This window comes from Chiloscyllium punctatum, chromosome 49, assembly GCF_047496795.1.
Source record: "Chiloscyllium punctatum isolate Juve2018m chromosome 49, sChiPun1.3, whole genome shotgun sequence".
NCBI lineage: Eukaryota > Metazoa > Chordata > Chondrichthyes > Orectolobiformes > Hemiscylliidae > Chiloscyllium > Chiloscyllium punctatum.
Window position 1 is genome coordinate 59,589,661 of NC_092787.1, and position 19,421 is coordinate 59,609,081.

The 19,421-nt window shown below is 41.2% G+C and overlaps 1 protein-coding gene across 2 annotated transcripts in view; it reads right to left on the minus strand.

Annotated features, from left to right (window-relative positions):
* Positions 1–19,421, minus strand: part of whrna (whirlin a) — a 225,643-nt gene that overhangs the window by 120,941 nt on the left and 85,281 nt on the right. For both annotated transcript variants that reach the window (XM_072565568.1, XM_072565567.1), the window contains exon 4: positions 17,063–17,188. In XM_072565568.1, the coding sequence (XP_072421669.1) occupies positions 17,063–17,188 (126 nt within the window). The remainder of the gene's footprint in view (positions 1–17,062; positions 17,189–19,421) is intronic.

Here is a 19,421-nt window from a genome sequence, read left to right on the forward strand (position 1 = left end):
GTCATACATGATAACCATGTTGGCTATCAGTCAGACAACTGACAAAATGTCACTCTGCATTTGCTGAGGGTCTTTCACTCCTTTTTGAAAAGCACATATACATAAATTATACCCAAAGGCTGAAATTTTATATTTCGATGTTAAAATTTAGTGTGGAGGTGTTGGTGTTGGACTGGGATATACAAGGTCAGAAGTCACATGACGCCAGGTTATAGTCCAACAGGTTTATTTGAAGTCACAAGCTTTCAGAGTGCTGCTCCTTCGTCAGGTGAAGTGAAGCATACAGGCTCAGAGATCAATAAGCAGAGAGATCAAAAGATCATAAAAATGATGTGATTGGAGAGTCAATAAGCTGAATAAGAGGTCTCTGCTGGTGATCAAAAGCGTCAGATGGTGTGAGTAAAGTGTCAACAGCTGAACAGTAAGTGAAGGGGATGATATATAATCCAATTAATTGAAGCGGAGAGATAATTACAGTAAAATAAAGGTGCTAGAATAACACAATCGGTAGAAGAATCGCATGCTGGGGGTCTAACCAAAGTAACAAGTAATCCAACATTGAGATCATAACAAATTATCAAGGTGATGTATTAAAATGACAGTAAGGAAGATTTTACAAATACAGAACAGCATAGTGACATTACATGTAACACGATATAAACTCAAGATCATGGTTGAGGTTGTCTTCATGGGTATGGAACTTGACTATCAGTTACTGCTTGGTGTCTACATTGTTGTGTATCTCAAAGGCCGCCTTGGAGGATGTTTACCCAAAGATCGGAAGATAAAGTGTCCTTGACCGCTGAAGTGTTCCCCGAATGGAAGGAAGTATTCCTACATGGTGATTGCTGTGCAGTGTCCATTAATCTGTTGCTGTAATGTCTGCTTGGTCTTGCCAATGTACCATGCCTCAGGGCATCCTTGCCTGCAGTGTCTGAGATAGACAACATTGGCTGAGTTACAAGAGTGAATTAGTGGTGCTGGAAGAGCACAGCAGTTCAGGCAGCATCCAACGAGCAGCGAAATTGACGTTGAAGGGCTTTTGCCCGAAACGTCGATTTCGCTGCTCGTTGGATGCTGCCTGAACTGCTGTGCTCTTCGAGCACCACTAATTCAGTATTTGGTTTTCAGCATCTGCAGTCATTGTTTTTACCCTGAGTTACAAGAGTACCTGCCGTTTATGTGGTGGGTGGTGCTCCCATGATAATATCCATGCTGATGATCTGACGTGTCTTGCAGAGGTTGGCGTGGCAGGGTTGTGTGGTGTTATGGTCCTGATGGCTGGGTAGTTTGTTGCGAACTGTTTAAGGTTTGGCAGCTGTTTGAAAGTGAGAAGTGGAGGGATGATCTTGGCAAGTTGTTTGTCACCATTGATGACATGTTGATAGCTGCAAAGAACACGGTCTAGTTTCTCCACTCTGGGGAAGAACTGAATGATGAAGGGTAATCTATCAGTCGTGTCCTGTGTCTATCTTCTGAGGAGGCTGTTGCAGTTTTTCACTGTGCTATGTTGGAGCTGGCAACTGGAATTTAACTGTAGTTAAAATTTGGCAAGAAGTGTAGTCGATGGCACCATATCAGCCACTGCCCTGGATAATTTTTCTCATGTGACCATGTGCTTCTCAGCTTTGTATCTGGATTGATTAATTCCAATGAGTTGTAATGAAATGCAAATACATGTCGACAGGCTTCTCACTGCCTGATGGTGAGAAAGTCATCTTGTCATGGGGAGAACCTGATATTTAGAATCTTGCCTAATTGAGTCATCACACTCATCATTATTCTTGTCACCTCTAGAAGCGGAAAATCACACCCAAATTTACCATATTTACCCAAACTAGTTCTAGCTGGGTCACCTCTAGTTTGATCTTCAGTTTAATACTTATTCCCAGCTAGAATCATCACCAAACATCAGAAAGCAGCTTATGTCAAGTTCTCGCTTCAAGGTGTAACAGTTGAAAAATGGATAGGTGATGGAATCTGTGTCTTCTTCTGGAACTGTGCTAATACCAGTAGTTATATTAATTGCCAGGTGGCTGGGGAATAACTAGACCCACACTGTGGCTAAAGTATGGGGCATCAGTGGCAGAACATTTTGTGAGTGAGATCAAATGCAATCAGACTTAGAATAGTTATGGCAACGGATAAAGATAAATAAGATTAGGTTCTCAGTTGGAGAAAGGCCAATTCTAATAAGCTAGGGTGTAATTTTGCAAAATGGAAGTAGAAAACTAATTTAAGGAAAATTAGTGAGAAGCATTCAAAGAAAGGAAAATAGGCATTCAGAGCAAGTACCTTCCCACAAAGAAACAGACGAGGAGCCCAAGAGCTTTGAATGTCAAGAACCACTCAGCCACTTTGGAATCAAACCTGAAGTTTTAACCTGCAAGGGGTTAGATTAGATTAGATTACTTACAGTGTGGAAACAGGCCCTTTGGCCCAACAAGTCCACACCGACCCGCCGAAGCGCAACCCACCCATACCCCTACATCTACCCCTTACCTAACACTACGGACAATTTTAGCATGGCCAATTCACCTGACCTGCACATCTTTGGACTGTGGGAGGAAACCGGAGCACCCGGAGGAAACCCACGCAGACACGGGGAGAACGTGCAAACTCCACACAGTCGCCTGAGGCAGGAATTGAACCCGGGTCTCTGGCGCTGTGAGGCAGCAGTGCTAACCACTGTGCCACCGTGCCGACCACATTTGAGCAAATTGCTGATGTAGTTTTCAGATAATCAGATTTTTTCTTCAAACTTCCAAACCCTGAGACAAAAACAATTGCTTACTATTTTACTAGAGAATTTGCTCCTTATTAAATGAAAACAATAAAATCCAGTTGGCGTAAACTGTAAATCCACTGACTCCCCAAAAACAATCGCCTTATCATGTTCCATGTCCAATTTCCTTTAAGCCTTTTCTCATAGACAGCTTGTTCAATATCAATATCATCAGGTCTGTGTTGGTGAAGTGGTTTATCCCAGCTATGTTTCAGGGAGTCATCACTCTATTTAGTGATTTCAGCATGTCATCCCCAAACCTGAAACTGACACAACTCTCAATTTCCTTCGCCTTACTTTGGTCCTTTACTTTAAGAATCTCGATTACAGTTTAATCAATCCTCCCTCGTCCAACACAGCACGATTGAATGAGTCTTCAACCAGACCATTCATTAATGGGCTGAAGCTTTTTGCAACTAGTATAATCCCCTCTGCATGAAGAGTATCACCCTCTGCTCCTTCCAAAAGTTATGTCTTGTGTGTACTTATTGCATAATGTCTTTTTTGAGTTAAATCGAAAACATCTGTTGACGATACTCAGACATTCTAAGACTTCATTATTTTAATATTGTTCCCCAATCCCTATCATCTCTGATAACTGCCAGAGCCACCTCTATTCCCAGTCATTTTAGAATTGTTTCTCCTTTTCTATTCACATTTTCAACCTGCCTCTGGACAGTCTCACATTGCCACTACCATTGAATCCTGTTCTTTGTGCTATTTTTGAATTATTTCCCACTTGAGCCATGTAAGCCATTGAGATTGAACATTTTCTCTCAAATGTTTTTATAAAGCTTCTGATGTCTGCTCCAAATCTGGAATACTGTGTGCAGTATTGGTCTCCTCATTTAAAGACGGATGTAAATGCATTGGAGGCAGTTCAGAGGAGGTTTACTAAACTAATTAGGTGTGCTGTTCAATAAGAACAGCCTGTATAGGCCAGGGCTAGTATCCCTTGAGATATAGAAGACCAAGAGGTGACTTGTTTGAAGCACACAGGGTCCTGTGGGAACTCAACAGAGTGCATTTGGATAAAGTGTTTCCACTAGTGGGAACATATAGAATAGAAATTGGGAGCAATATAGAATAAAACTAAAGGGATTACCCACTGAAGATAGTGATAGAAGAATTATTTTCTCCCAGAGGATTGTGAATCTTTAGAACTCTTCCTCAAAAGGCAGTGGAGGCAGAATTTTTCAGTATTTTTAAGCCAGCGATAAATCGATTCTTAACACGAAAAGGGATGAAAGGTTTACCAGGAGTAGGTGCAAATGTGGAGTTGAAGTTACTGTTACATCCAGCATGATCATATTGAATGAGATAGCAGGCCCGAAGGCCAAATGACCTACTCTCACTCCTCGTTTGTACATCTATTTTCTCCTAGGCATGCTTCTTTCTAAAAATCAAATTCCAATTAATGCTAGGAGTTTATCCATATTAGTCAATTTAGCACAGTCCAACAATTTAGCAGCAAGCACTGAATTAGAAATCTTCAAGTAGAATTTATGCAATCTTCAGTTTAGTCTATTAAACTTCATTATACATTGCTCCATGGAATATCCATCTTGCTTTCTAAATTTATAAACTCTGACTATGCCTCCATTGATTGTAAGGTTCAGCTTTATAAAACATTGGCGGAAACTGTGTGTTCTGTTATTGCTTGAAGAGTTCAGGGCCTGGATGAAACCACACAAGCAGCTGCTATGTGCAGTCAAACAGAAAGAGGCTCAAGTCAGGGATGCATGCTGTAACTTCAGTTGTAGCTACCAAATAAACCACATGAGATTTTCAAGTCAACTGAATCTATTCTACTTATCACAAACAGAAAAAATGAAACACACAGCACTGGGTTTCAACTATTGTCTTCAAAGTAACTCCAATTGCAATCCTCAGGCTAAAAGGAACTCTTAGTTTCCAATCTTCACCCTTAGGCAACCATCATCTGCTTCCACGGTCAATTTGGGTCCATCCCAGTCAGTGAAAGTGAAACCAGAACACATTTCCCTATGGATAGAGGTTATTCAGTATTCTGTCCTAAAGCTTGAAACAAGAAAAAAAACAAAGAAATGTGGAACTCAGAAATAAAAACAGAAATTGCTGGAAAAACCTCAGCAGGTCTGAAAGCATCTGTGGAGAGAAATCAGAGTTAATATTTTGAGCCCTATGACCCTTCATCTGCGGTGTTTTTTTTAAAGTTCATTCACAGGATGTGAATGTCACTGGCTAGGCCAGGATCTATTGCTCATCTGTCATTGCCCAGAGGAGAGTTAGGTATCAACCACATTGCTGTGGGTCTGGAGTTACACGTGGGCCAGACCAGGTGAGGATGGGTTTTTCCTGACAATTGACAATGATATGATGGTCACCCATTAGACTCAGAATTCCAGAGTTTTAAATGAATCCCAATTCCACCATCTGCTGTGGTTAAATTTGAACCCAAGTTCCCAGATCATTGCTGAGGCCCCCTGGATTAACAGTCCAGCGACAATATCACTAGTAGCCTCTCTGGATTTTCTGATGAAGGATCACTGAACTCAAAATGTTAACTCTGCTTTCTCTCCACAGATGCTGCCAGACTTGCTGAGAATTTCCAGCAATTTCTGTTATTTGCTCCTTCCGCACACCAGTTTCATCTTCAGATATTTTCTAATCAACCTGTTCAACGTGTGATGGCACAACTCTGGAACAGGCCTTTAGATAGTCTCAGAGGCAGGGACACTGCCACTGTACCACAAATGCCCTTATCAGTTCGCTGTTTACTTTTTTTTAATCCAGTGTTGCTATTCCACACCCTCTGGATATTTTTTACCACCGCTAAATCACCCATGTTTCTGATTAAGAGAACAATTTACAAGCACAGCCCATCAGTGGCTGCCTGCTCCTTCTTTGTAATTAGACATTTATTAATCAATTAACCTCACTGACTGGCTTAACCACTTGCTATTTTAACAGCAAACAGGATATGAAAGATAAGAAAGGCAAACTTCCGTTAGATACTGAGAGCGCAAGTCTGCAAATGTCTAAAGAGTTATTGAAAATATCGACATGGCATTGAAAAGGAAATTATGGAAGTATATTAGCAAGTAAAATCAAGTAAACTTTATCGTAAATACATGAATAGTAAGACAATAATAAATAAAGTGCCCATTAGAGACCAAAAAGGTAACCTGCATATGGAGGCAGAGGAGGTGGTTATGATCTTTAATGAATGGTTTGTGTCTGTCTTCACAAGTAAAGGGGAATGGTAGTTGCAGAGGAGAAATGTGTGATGTGAGCACAGTGGAAGATGAAATATTAACAGATTTAACATCTTTGAAAGTGATTAAACCACAAGTCTTTTATGAATAACATCCCAGGTTGTTAAGAGACTGAGGGGGAGGTTGGAGAGGGAACAGCTAACTATCTTGATTCAATTCTTTTTGACTAAAGAATGGAGAACTGCCAATGTTGCATCATTAAAAAGTGAGAAAGCAATAGACAGTAATTACAGGCCAGTCTGCCTAACTTCAGTAGTGGGCGTATTATTGTTCATCATATAGAAGGATGCAGGTTAATCAATGACAGCGAACACAGACTTCTTTTTAAGGAAGAGCTACATGACCAACATGATTGAATTTTATGATGAAATAACAAGGACAATTGATGAGATGGCACATGTAGGTTATGTGCATTTTAGCAAAGCTTTTGATTAGGTTGCACATGGCATGAGTGAAGCACATGGTCAGAAAAATAAAAGTGCACGTAAACCATGGGAAAATGGAAAATTGTATCCAAATTGAATCTGTAGCAAGAAACAAACAGTAATGGATAATTTGTGACTGTAAGGCTGTTTACAGCAGAGTTCCACATCTTGCAGAACTTGGTTCTTCACTTTTTTTGGCATATATCAGTGATTTAGACTTAAATGGAGAATGCATGACTAAGAATTTGGTAAAAACAATGGCTGCAGATGCTGGAAACCAGATTTTGGATTAGTGGTGCTGGAAGAGCACAGCAGTTCAGGCAGCATCCAAGTAGCTTTGAAATCGACGTTTCGGGCAAAAGCCCTTCATCAGGAATAAAGGCAGTGAGCCTGAAGCGAGGAGAGATAAGCTAGAGGAGGGTGGGGGTGGGGAGAAAGTAGCATAGAGTACAAGTGCCTTCATCCCCTCCCCTACTCACCCATTGTACCCTAAGAATTTGGTAGCTGATGCATAAGTCAGCAATACAGTTGACGGGGAGAAAGTTGTAGGCTGCAGTGCTATAGATTGGTCAGTTGGACAGAAGTGTTTTACTTAAATCCATTGACAGGATATGGGTATCGCTGGCTAAGTCTATAAGTATTGCCCGTAATAAATGTCTTTGAGAAGGTAGTGGTGATTTCCCTGCTTGAATTGCCATAATTTATGTGGTACAGCTACATGTACTTGCTATTAGGAAGGAACATAGGAACAGGAGTAGGCTATTCAGCCCATCAAGACTGCCTTGCTTTTCAATTAGATCATGGCTGATTTCATTGTGTCCAGAAACCTAATGATTTCTGACTTGAACGTGCTCAGATTGAGTGTCCACAATCCTCTGGGGTAGAGAATTTCAAACACTCACTACACTCTGAAGAATTTCCTCCTCATATTAGTCATTAATTGACTACCTGCATAATGAGGTGATGTTCCCTGGTGCTCGTCACCAGGCAGGCAAAACAGCCTATCTACCTCCACTCTGTCCTCCTCTTATATGTTTCACTGAGATCACCTCTTTGAAACTCTACGGAAACTCTAGTTTTATCAATCTTTCCTTATTAGATAGCAAGACAGTCTAGGATTTTGACACACTAATAGGGAAAGAACAGCAATATAGTTCCAGATGAAGAAAATGTGTGACCTGGAGATGAAGCTGAAGGTGGTGACATTCCCACACATCTGTTTCTAGGTGGTGGAGGTTGTAGGGTTGGAAGATGTTGAAGGAGCCTCAGTAAATTTCTGCAGTGCATCTTGCAGATGGTATATCCTGCTGCCATTGTGCATTAGTAATTGAGGGATTGGATGTTGAAGGTGGTGAATGGAGTGCCAATGGCAAGTTGTTGGACGGTGTTGAGCTTCTTCAATAGTATTGGAGCTGCACCCATCTAAGTAAGGAATATTACATCATACTTGTGCTTTATAGGTGCTGAACAGGCTTTGGAGAGTCAGGATGTGAACTACTCACTGTAAAACTGTCAGCCTTTGACCTGTTTAGCTGGCCACTGCATTTATATGAATGATCCAGTTGAGTCTCTGGTAAATGATAACCACAGGATATGTATGATTGATAATTCAATAATGGTAATGCCATCAAATGTCAAGAAGCAAGAGTTAGATTCTCTTGTGCTTCTGCATATAAGGAGCTGCAACTAGTACAGAAATTTGTTCATCAGTGATCATCCTCACCTCTTGTTTAATGATGGAAGGAGGATCATGATGATGAAACTGGAGATGATTGAATGCAGGACATTACACTGAGGAGCTCCTCAGGATGTCCTGGGGTTGAGATGGTTGACCTGCAAAAGCATAACCACTTTCCTTCATGCTCATTATAACTCCAAACAAAAGAGATTTTTTTTTCCCTTGATTTCCATACTCTGCAGCTTTGTAAATGCTTGTTGATACCTCACTCAATTCCATACTGCCTTGGTGTGGAGGGCACTTCTCTTATCTCGCCTGGTAAAGGGTATTCAGTGTGGACGAGTGTGCAGTAATACATATAGAGAGGCTGTGCAAGACAAAGGGATGCATTATAAAGTGTAAAATGCTGGGGAGAGTCAAGGAACAGAGGTAATGTGAAGTGCAACCCCACAGATGCCTGAAGGTAACAGGGCAGGTTATAGACAGGGTATATAAGAGGTTGAGAAAACATATCCAATTTTTTTCTTTCTTAGCTGAGGCATGGGAAATTCTATTAGAATTGTCTAAAACAATAGTTATGTTACAACTAGAGAATTGTGCACAGTTCTGATCACTTCATTACATGGAGAAGTGCACGAGAGAGGGTTCAGAGAAGATATCTGAGAATATTGCCCTTAATGTTGAAGTGTGGTTGTGTAAAGGTTTAAGAGGTTGACTTTCATTCTTTGGAACATAGGATGCTGATGGGTGATTTAACTGAGGTGAACAAAATTTTCTAACCCTGGTGCTATTTCCCTTAGCAGAGATGTCAATGACAGGGAACATTGGTTTAAAGTGGAAGGATTAGAGGACAACTGAGGTCAACCTGTCAGAGAGTGGTGAGGCATCACTATCTAAGAGCATGACACCTGAGAAACTCACTTATTTAAACCAGAAATATCACAATGTGCTAGGCTACAAATGCAGTAAAGCCAGTACTCTCAATGTTTTGTACACTTCTATGATGCGAGTAATAACAACAAGTAATAACACGGCTGTGGAAATATTCAGCACTTTAGATTTTATGTGTTGCATGGAATTAGCAAGATAAGAAAAAGGAGATTGAGGCATTCAGTTCTGTACAGGCAGGATCTTCTTACAGGCAGCTCAGCTCGGTGCTTACAAAATTCATCATCATTGACAATTGAATTGATTACAAACACCGTTGGAAAACTCCACTTGTTAATTAGTCCAGAGCAAACTAATTTTAGCTCTGTCAAACTGACAAACAAAGGTTCTGGTTTGAACACTCTCCCACCTGATGCAAACTGGGCAGAAGTGGAGAACAGCAGTTAAAATGATGAGCGGGACATACTGATCCAGCCCTTTCCTGCTCCAAAGTGACCTCCCTGTCAGTGACTATCAGGATACCAATCACTGGCCACTGTGATCTCCATTAACATTCAGATACAATTCCATTGATGTCAGTGAAACATGGCCTGCTACTTTAAATGAAGACCATTCAATGCCGTCATGCCAGGCCAAACCTGACAGGAACTTGATCATGGGTCAGAAGAAGGCCACGTTTAACTTTATTTTTAGGTTTGTATGTGGACCAGAGGGAGCTTTTTAGTCACTACCCGTCCCTCAAAATAAGACTGCCTCCCCACCACAAACTCAACACTTATCTGTTAGGCACTGTTCCTGTGATTGTCTTCAGCCACACAAATTCTCACCCCTATCCATCTGCTGGGGAGTGATTTCTGTCGGGTCCAGCCTGGAATCAGAACCCCTGGGATTTACTGCTTCTCCCTACCTTGACATGCAAGTTTGAAATAAGCTCAGTCAGAAAGAAATCATGGCCAAAGGGTTCAGAAAAGATTTGCAAGGATGTTGCCAGAATTGGAGAGTTTGAGCTATAGGGAGATGCTGAATAGATGGGCTGTTTTCCCTGGAGCATCAGAGGCTGAGGGGTGACCTGACAGAGGTTTATAAAATCATGAGGGGCATAGATAGAGTGAATAGTCAAGATCTTTTTTCTCAGAGTAAGTGAGTCAAAAACTAGAGGGCATAGGTTTAGGATGAGAGGGGAAAAGATTTAAAAGGGACCTAAGGAGCAATTTCTTTTGTGCAGAGGGTGATGCATGTATGGAATGAGCTGCCAGAGGAAGTGGTGGAGGCTGGTACAATTACAACATTTAAAAGGCATCTGGATGAGTGTGTGAATAGGAAGGGGTTAGAGGGATATGGGCCTAATGCTGGCAAATGGGACGAGATTAATTTAGGATATCTGGTTGGCATGGGCAAGTTGGACTGAGAGGTCTGTTTACGTGCTGTAAATCTCAATGACGCTATAACCTGAACTTTAAATTATCAACTGTGCAATTTTCACAAGTTGATCCAATGTTCTTGTTCCCACTTTTCTGGTAAAATGTCTCCAACTGACTGATTATGATCGGTGCATTTGCATTCTCTTTAACATAATTTCCTCTATTAAAAACCAAGGTAGAGTTTTAGAAAATTAAAACTTCAGTCAGATCATGTTAAACTAGCTCTATTCTTTCAGAAGTGAGTGTATAATCTGCTCCTCAGCAACCAGTTTTTAAGACAAATGTTTAGATGACAGGTTATTGAAGTTGTACTCACAGCCTATGCTCTGTAATTAGGGTTCTTTGTTAAACTGACCATAATATAGGGCACAGCAGCCAAGTACCATCAGCTATTGAAACCAATGAGCAAGAATTCTTGGGCTCAGCAGAACATCCCTGGCAATCTCTTTCCATCTCGATGCTCCCTTTACAAACAGCCTGTTATATCAAGATAACATATCTGAAAAAAGCCCTTTTGTTGAATCTCGTTTTGTCAGATTGATTTAACAACAACCACCTAGCCATTAAGAAGTACATCAGAACAATCAGTTGACTTTTGTTCTGTACATTATTTTCCATTTTTGGCTCTTTCAGGTCTTTGTATTGTATAGGTTCAGCCAGGAGTGAACAAAGCAGGTGCCAAAAGATCTACAGAGATATAAGAAAAATAAATTGCTTCGCACAAAGAGTTATAAAGTTCTGTTATGTACTTTCTGAAACGGGAAGAATCAGATTCCATTTTAATTTTCAAAGAGCAATTTGGTACGTGAGGGCTGGATACCTCAGTTTAAAAGATATCCACAGTATAGTTCAGAATAACACCAATAGCAACAGTTCAATTGCTGTTCCTGAGGTAGATCTGTCTCCTCATCCTGTCCTCAAGCATAGACAGCAATGACAAACCACCTCTGCCAAACAACACCGCTAAGAAGATGACTCGGGATGAAGTATTGACAGACAGTGAACCAAAAATCTGTTCTTAGGTAGAGGAATCAAACCATATACCAAATACTAATTGGGCACTTACTTGAAGAGGGCTAATTTGCACGGTTATGGAGCAATAGCTGGGGAAGGGAACTAATCCTACGATTCTATGTAATGTAGAAAGTACTTGCTCTTCGAAATTGATTTGCAATACTTTAGGGCAGTGGTTAGCATTGCTGCCTCACAGCACCAGGGACCCGGATTCAATTCCACTCTGTTTGCACATTCTCCCTGTGTTTGAGTGGATTTCCTCCGGGTGCTCCAGTTTCCTCCCACAGTCCAAAGATGTGAGGGTGAGGTGGATTGGCCATGCTAAGTTGCCCAATATGTCCAGGGATACGCAGACTAGGCTGGTTCACCATGGTAAATATAGGGTTATAGGGTAGGGGCGTGGGTCTTGGTGGGCTGCAATTCAGAGGGTCAGTGTGGACTCAATGGACCAAATGGCTTGCTTCCACAGTGTAGCGATTCTATGATAATTGAAAAGCCGAATGACATCCTTCCGTGCTACAGAGTGCAGTCTTTAGAGTGAGTGAGCCTCTGCCAATGAGAAAGCTGCTGGTCCAGTCTTAGCCAATCCAGTCTTGCAGCAGGAAGGCCCATCCCCACTTGAAGCTGGCAGCCAGTAAATGCAGCAACCACCCAGAAAGGTACAGCCACAACCGAAAACGATGAGCAGAAAAATGGCAAGATGTTTTTTTTAGCCAGGTATTTATGGGGTGCAGGTGACAGCCATCAACAGCAGCTACAAATATAGCCACTTCTGACCATGCAGCAGTGTATTTGTAGGTTAAGTCCAGAGGTATGGATCCTTTTCTCCTGAAGGACAGTAAGTTTATTGAGTACTTTTTGTAGGGATTTAAAATTTTTTGGGATGTTAATTCGGGTACGGCTAGTAAGCTGTCGGTGATCTGGGAGACTGCCAAGGCCTATGCAAGGGGTTTGATTACTTCGTACTTTGCGACCCGGAAGCAGCAGAGGGGAGAGCAGCAGTGTATGCTTGCAGCCCAGTTGAAGGCAGCCAAGGGGGCATACTTTGATAGGCCGTCTGTGACTAAGTTGCAGTGGATTACAGCCCTCAGGGCTGATCTGAGTTCTGCGCTCACCCAGACCGCAAAGAGGGAGATCTCCTTTGCAAAACAGAAGTTATTCGAGTATGGTGATAAGCCAGGTAGATACCTCGCATATCTGGCCAAGCAAAAGAGTGCTCCCTAATCTATCACATCCATCAGAGAGTGTACTGGTACTCTTACTTACGATTCCAAAAGGATTAATGCGACGTTTAGGAAATTCTATTCTGAGTTGTATCGGTCAGAGGGCTGTGAGGACAAGTCGGCAAAGATGGAGACCCTTTTTAAGAACTTGGGCTTTCCAGGTATAGCAGGTGTCCCTTTTGAATGCCCCTCTGACAATCCAAGAGATAAAGGAGGTGGTGAGGCAGCTCCAGAGCGGCAAAGCACCAGGCCCGGATGGATTTCAGAGCGGGTTTTATAAATATGTTGGCCAGGCCAATGTTGGACATGTACAATTATTAGTACAGTCAAGACTGCCTCCCATCCTCTCTGACAGAAGCTAATATCTCCCTTATTCTCAAGTGAGGAAAGCCCCAGAGGACTGTGCTTCGTACAGACCCATCTCGCTGCTAAATGTGGATTTTAAAGTTCTGTCAAAAACATGAGCGCTGAGGTTGGGGAAAGTATTGCCTTTGCTTGTAAAGGAGGATCTGACAGGTTTTATTAATAGTCACAGGTCATCTAACAGCATTAGAAGAGGACTGAATGTGATTCAGGTGTGCCAACAGAGGTCAATTCCAGGCTTGGTAGTCTCCCGAGATGTAGGGAAAGCATTTGACCGGGTGGAGTGGCATGCCTTTTTCATGTCCTGGAACAGTTTGGCCTTGGGGAATCCTAAGGCAGCGGTTATCACTAATAACATAAGGGCTGATAATTTTAGTATTGGTAGCAGTGAAAAGGGTGCCCTCTCTCACCGCTGCTGTTTACATTGAGCCGTAGACAAAGGCTATCCAGAGGGACCCCAATAGAGCTGCTCTGGGGTTGGGATCGCGAGGGCATAAAATCAGCCTTTATGCAGACAACATTCTTCTTTAGATAACTAAGCTGATAATATCTGTGCCCCATTTCATGCAGAAGATTAATTTATTTGGCTCTTTCTCGGGTATAAAATCAACGTGATGAAGTCAGAGGCTATACCTGTGGGGGGTTTTGTCAGGTGGAGGACCCAATCTTATGGGTAGAATCCAAATCCCTTTCAGGTGGTCACAGAGAGGCTTCCTGCACTTAGGCATTTTTATCACTCCGGCCTTTCATCAATTATATAAAGCTAATTTTGTGCAGTTGCTGGATAAGATAAGACAGGACCTTCAGCGTTGAGAGGCTCTAACAATATCTTGGTTGGGTAGAATAGCTCTGGTTAAAATGAATGTTCTTCCTTGTTTATTATATACCATGTGAATGCTCCCTCTGATGCTACCAAGGCAAGCGTTACAGAGGCCTAACAGTTGTCTTGGTTCTCTCATCTGGTGTTGCAGGCCGTCCTCTAATTAAGCTTGCTAAATTGCAATTTCCACAGGGATGGTGGGGGGTGGGGGGTGGGGGGGGGGCGGGGGTGGACTTTCCAGATTTCAAGAAATATCAATGAAGTTCCCTATTATCCTATGTGAATGATTGGGCTTGTCAGGACCCAAGGTCAATATGGCTGGACAATGAGGGCTCCCAGACAAAATGCCCCCTTATTAATCTGTTGTTTATGGACAAGATGAGGCCTGGCATGGACCATTGCATGAAGAATAATGTGATGAAACGAGGGCAATTTATAAAGAATTTGCCTTTTTACTCCCATAGTGGGGTCGATGGATTCTGGCTTTAGGTTCTGGGAGTCTAGTGGAGTCTCCTGTTTGGAAGACTTAGTTGAGGGAGAGGTCATGATGTCTTTCGATCAGCTGAGCCAGAAATATGAATTATCAGTAGGGGCCTCTTTTGTTTTTTTCAGATCAGGGACTTTATACAGAAAAGACAACATTATTCGTTAATCCCTTTAAGTCTGAATTGGAAAGGAGAGTACTTTGGCTCACAGGAACTCTCTCGATCAGTTCCCTCTACCATTTATTAAGAGATAGTGTCTTGAAGGACCTTGAACGCCTGTGTGGGATCTGGACTCAGGAATTGGACGTAGAGATCTCATCAGAGGCATGGGAGGATATTTTGGAGAATGTGAGGAAGATTTCAATTTGTAATAGGATGCAGACTATGCAACTGAAGGTTCTCCACTATAAGATTGTCATACTATTTTATAGTAATTTTATAATTTTGTAAAAAATTCAAACATTTTTCAATAAAAAACAGCAGCACACTTGCCCCCATCTATAACCCAACTTAAGTTCCCTGTGATTAGGGCAAATCAAGGCTAACTCACAAACTAGGGTGCCCAATTTTCTCAGTCATGAAGACAATTAACTGGTAGATTGAGGCTCTTACGTTATCTTAATCAATCAAAAGGTCCTTAATTGGTGGTGGCTTGGATCTTCCTGACCTGAACATAGTTGCCAAGGTGGTGGAAAGAGGTGGGTAGATCTTTGGTGCCAACCTGCTGATTCCTATCACCTTCCCCATCGCTTTAGAATGAGTAAAACAGTGCCCGATGGTAACTTTAAATGCCCCTTCCAATGCCTCACTTATCAATTGCTGAGAAACATATGAGTGAATTCAATGGTGGATTGCCTTCAGAACTTCCTCTCTCTCAATGGCTGAGTCTTGACTTTGAGGCTATGTCCAAAGAAACCATCTGAGATGCCTTGGATATATCTGCTCCCATCAAGCCTTATTGATTTAAGTCTGAGTTATTGATAGTGGCGAAGTATGTCCATATGAACTGTTCAACAGAAGGGAGGCTGAACTTTGTTAACCACTGGTTTATTACATCGTAATTATTAGGGAATGACATTGCATCAGAATTACATGATAATCTCTTGTCTTAAGAGTTATGACACATTACTGTTCGGCCAAATGGAACTCAGCAGCTAGAAAGTGGAATGTAAGATATGTCAACTCCTCTGGGAACAGTCCTTTATATTCTGATGGGTGGAGCTCAACACGTGATGGCAAATAACCCTTTCAGGTACTAACTGACTTATACAAAAAAAACTCATCTCTGTGCCTGACTGGAACAGGTTTACTTTAGCATGGGTTTGTTTGAAAAAAAGAAACATTTTCTTAAACATTTTCATCTTGTACACATCAGGACAATTTGCAACAACATTTATATTGCGTGAGAAGAGAGTGCTGATTGGTTAGCAACTTGGCTCAGATTGGTGTTGCCATGGAGAAAGCAGTAGTAAATAATGATTGACTGTTAACTGCCAGGCTTTGGTTAAACTTTGCAGGTTAAATTAAACCAGGTAAGTTGACTCTGATTGGTCTAGGCACTGCCTGAGAAATGACCCAAATGACCTTTACCTACTATGTTGAATTGAAACGGGCAGCGTGCATGCAAATATAATTTCTAGTTGTAAAGAAAGGGGTCTTGTATATTAATATATGTAGCTTCCACTTGCAATACCATTTCCAACTGCACCCACATCTTGAGCCTGACGGATGATTCCAAATCGGTTGTCAGTGGAATTCTTCTCATATTCAGAATTATCCAACAAATGTTGTCCATTTCAGAATCACATTGAATGTTAGACAGGTGTGTTGTGAGTTTTGTAAGTGTAGATTGTTTGGACACGGTCAGTACCTTGCTTGTTCTGAACAGCCAAATGGATTCACTGTTTGATATGAACCACTCATCTTTGGGGAGTAATGCCTATATTCCTATCTCTGCCACTAACCAGATGCTGCCAAGCAAACAAGATGTTCTGCCTATCACACAAATGAGTCACGTACAATGATTTTCAGAACCAGTGTGATGCCAAGTATGCAGGCAAATATCCCAAAGATTGGCCAATCACAATCAACCTGTCAGGCTTAAAATCTTTCAGTAATACTCAAATTCTGTTCTGCAAAAGAACCAGTAGTGTCGTACTTATGATACAAACCAAGCAAGGCAGAGATTGGAAATACATATCACACAACAGCAGGCTACGAAATCAGATCAATAAATCTCGTGAAATGTCACGAGGGAAAATAAAGCATCTATGAATACTTATACAATATGATAAAACCCAGTAGCTCAGTAATCTCCTTTGGGAGATGAAGCCTGTGAGCCCTGCTCTGTTTGATCAGCATGAGTGTCCAGACCAACATGACATGGTTGACTTTTAATAACGTCTGATGGTTTAACAAAAATTGTGAAATAATTACCAAGGGAGGGGATGGAGAATCATTTTCTCAGGGAACCAGGAGATGGCATTAATTGCAGTCATTCCAGTGTCACCCAGTTCTCAGGTGTAAATGTTTGAAAAGTGACCATAAAGTGTGATCTCAATTGGCATGAACCTATCACCTAACATCTGTAGCAACACCTTTAAGCATAGGCAAACAGTTAATCCTGTTTGAGACATCCAACAGTACAAGGCATATACATGGGGATTCTCTCTTTGAAAATATCAGCACATGAAATAACGGTACCTTCAGGCCTGTACTTTCTGCTGCAGATCCCTGGTCCACTCCTGTGATGTAAATTCCTAAGGCATATTCAGCACCACCTCGGATCATCAGGCCCAATGACTTCCCATCATCCAGGACAAGGTTTACCTGCACAATGGCAAAACAGAAAACTAAGGAATAGAGTGGAATAAAAGACATTTCAGTTATCAATTGCCTGGCTATACCTGTAGAAAACATATTGATGAGTAATGGATTGTTATGTCTTGATGTATGTACCATTTGCAGGTTATGAAAATCTACACTATAATCTGTTCAAATTCAGTATCCTTGTCCTTTTGTCTACCAGAATACTCCATTTGATTATAAAAGCACTGTCATTAAGCTTAATCTTCTCCTTAATGCACGCACAGTACATTTTGTGTTCTCAAACAAATTTTCTGTCTAAATGCCAGAGTACTGATAATGGAAGTTTCACATGTTGGAAAGGACTCCATTGAAGCAAAACACAGACCTTTGAAAAGTAAAGCCTCTGGTCTTTTATTCCAAATCATCCATTGATGGCTCATTCAGCCTCTCAGATTGACAAACTGAAAATATATACTTCCAAACAATTAAATTCAACAAAATTAACCATTGGACTAGAGCACAGTGCACAATGATAGGATTGTGCAGGCTTAGCCCAGTATTCAACCACTTACCTGTTAAATTATTAGCAAGGGTTGCAAAAACATACAGCATGGAAAAATGGTAATTTTATCAAAGTGTCAGCCAGTATGTGTGAAATGTAACAGCCATATTTCATAATAAAGGAGCCAGCATTTCATACGTTAGGCAATGAGAGTAATTCAGAGCAGTGTACATGCACTTCATAGCTTGAGCTTCCTGTGCATTGCAAGATCCTCAGTGATATCTGTGCAGTAAATTAATCTTCCATCAAGTTAGGAATTCTTTGGACAATTATGTAATTTGCTTGTGCAATTACATTTCTTTGTAGGTAGGCGTACGTTATATAAAGTGTGCAGTTTAACCCGAAGATTTATTGTATGTGAACAGGTCTTCTTTATTCGCCTAACCTTCTCCCACTACAAGAACACAACAATTCAAGGCAAGATAAAGTGTCATCATTAAAATAATTAAATAGACAAGGAGACAGTTGGAATTCACCTTTCGTGTTGGTGTTCACTGTTACCGACTGGATGTTGAGGCTAATTCTAACCCTGGGCCCTGTCAATTTGATTGCATTATTCAAAGCAAGAATTGAGACCATCACAATTCTAAATAAATATCTGGCATTTAATGCAGTATAACAAATTGTATTTATATGGTACTTATAGAACAGCAAACTTCAGAATAACATTCATAAATAGAGTCATAGAGCCATACAGCATAGAAACACACCCTTTGGTCCAACCATTTCATGCTGAATATAATCCCAAACTATAAATGTCTCCTCCTTTCTTTGATTTAATTTTCAAATGTGACAATCAAAGGGGGATAATTTTACCTTCAAACGTTTTTTTCATAGAAATTTCATAGACTCCCTACAGTGTGGAAATAAGCCATTTGGCCCAACAAATACACACTGACCCTTCGAACATTAACCCACCCAAATGCATTCCCCTTACCCTACTACTCTACATGTACCCCTGACTAATGCACCTAACCTATACATTCCTGAACTCTATGGGCAATTTAGCGTAGTCCAGTTCACCTAACCTGCACATCTTTGGATTGTGGGAGGAAACACAGCACCCAGAGGAAGCCCACACAGACACCGGGAGAATATGCAAACTCCACACAGACAATCACCCGAGGCACGAATTGAACCCGGGTCCCTGGTGCTGTGAGGCAGCAGTGCTAACCACTGAAACCTCATGCCACCTATTTTGTGTAAAATAAGCAATAGTGGGTGGTCTACAAGATACATATCTTGTTATGGACCACACATCTAGAGCAGCCGATCCAAAATGACTGATCAGAGATAGCATTAGAGTCATAGAATCATACAGCATGGAAACAGGCCCTTTGATCCAACTAATCCACGCCGACCATGTTCCGAAACTAAACTAGTTCGATGTGCCTACATGTGGCCCATATCCCTCCCAACCTTTCCTATTCATGTACTTATCCAAATGTTTTTTAAACATTATCACTGTAACTGCATCTACCTTATCCCAGAAAGATTACAGCAAAACTATTTTGCATAGCCTGCTAGTGCCATCAAACCGAAAAACATATTCCATATCTCACCCCAATTCCCCAGACCTTGTAATATATCTTTTAAGTTTATCTTTTAAAATATTTATTGACTTCAGCTTTAAGACCTTGATGAATTCTAGTACAATGTTCCACACCCAAAAGCTTCCCCTCAAAAAAACAA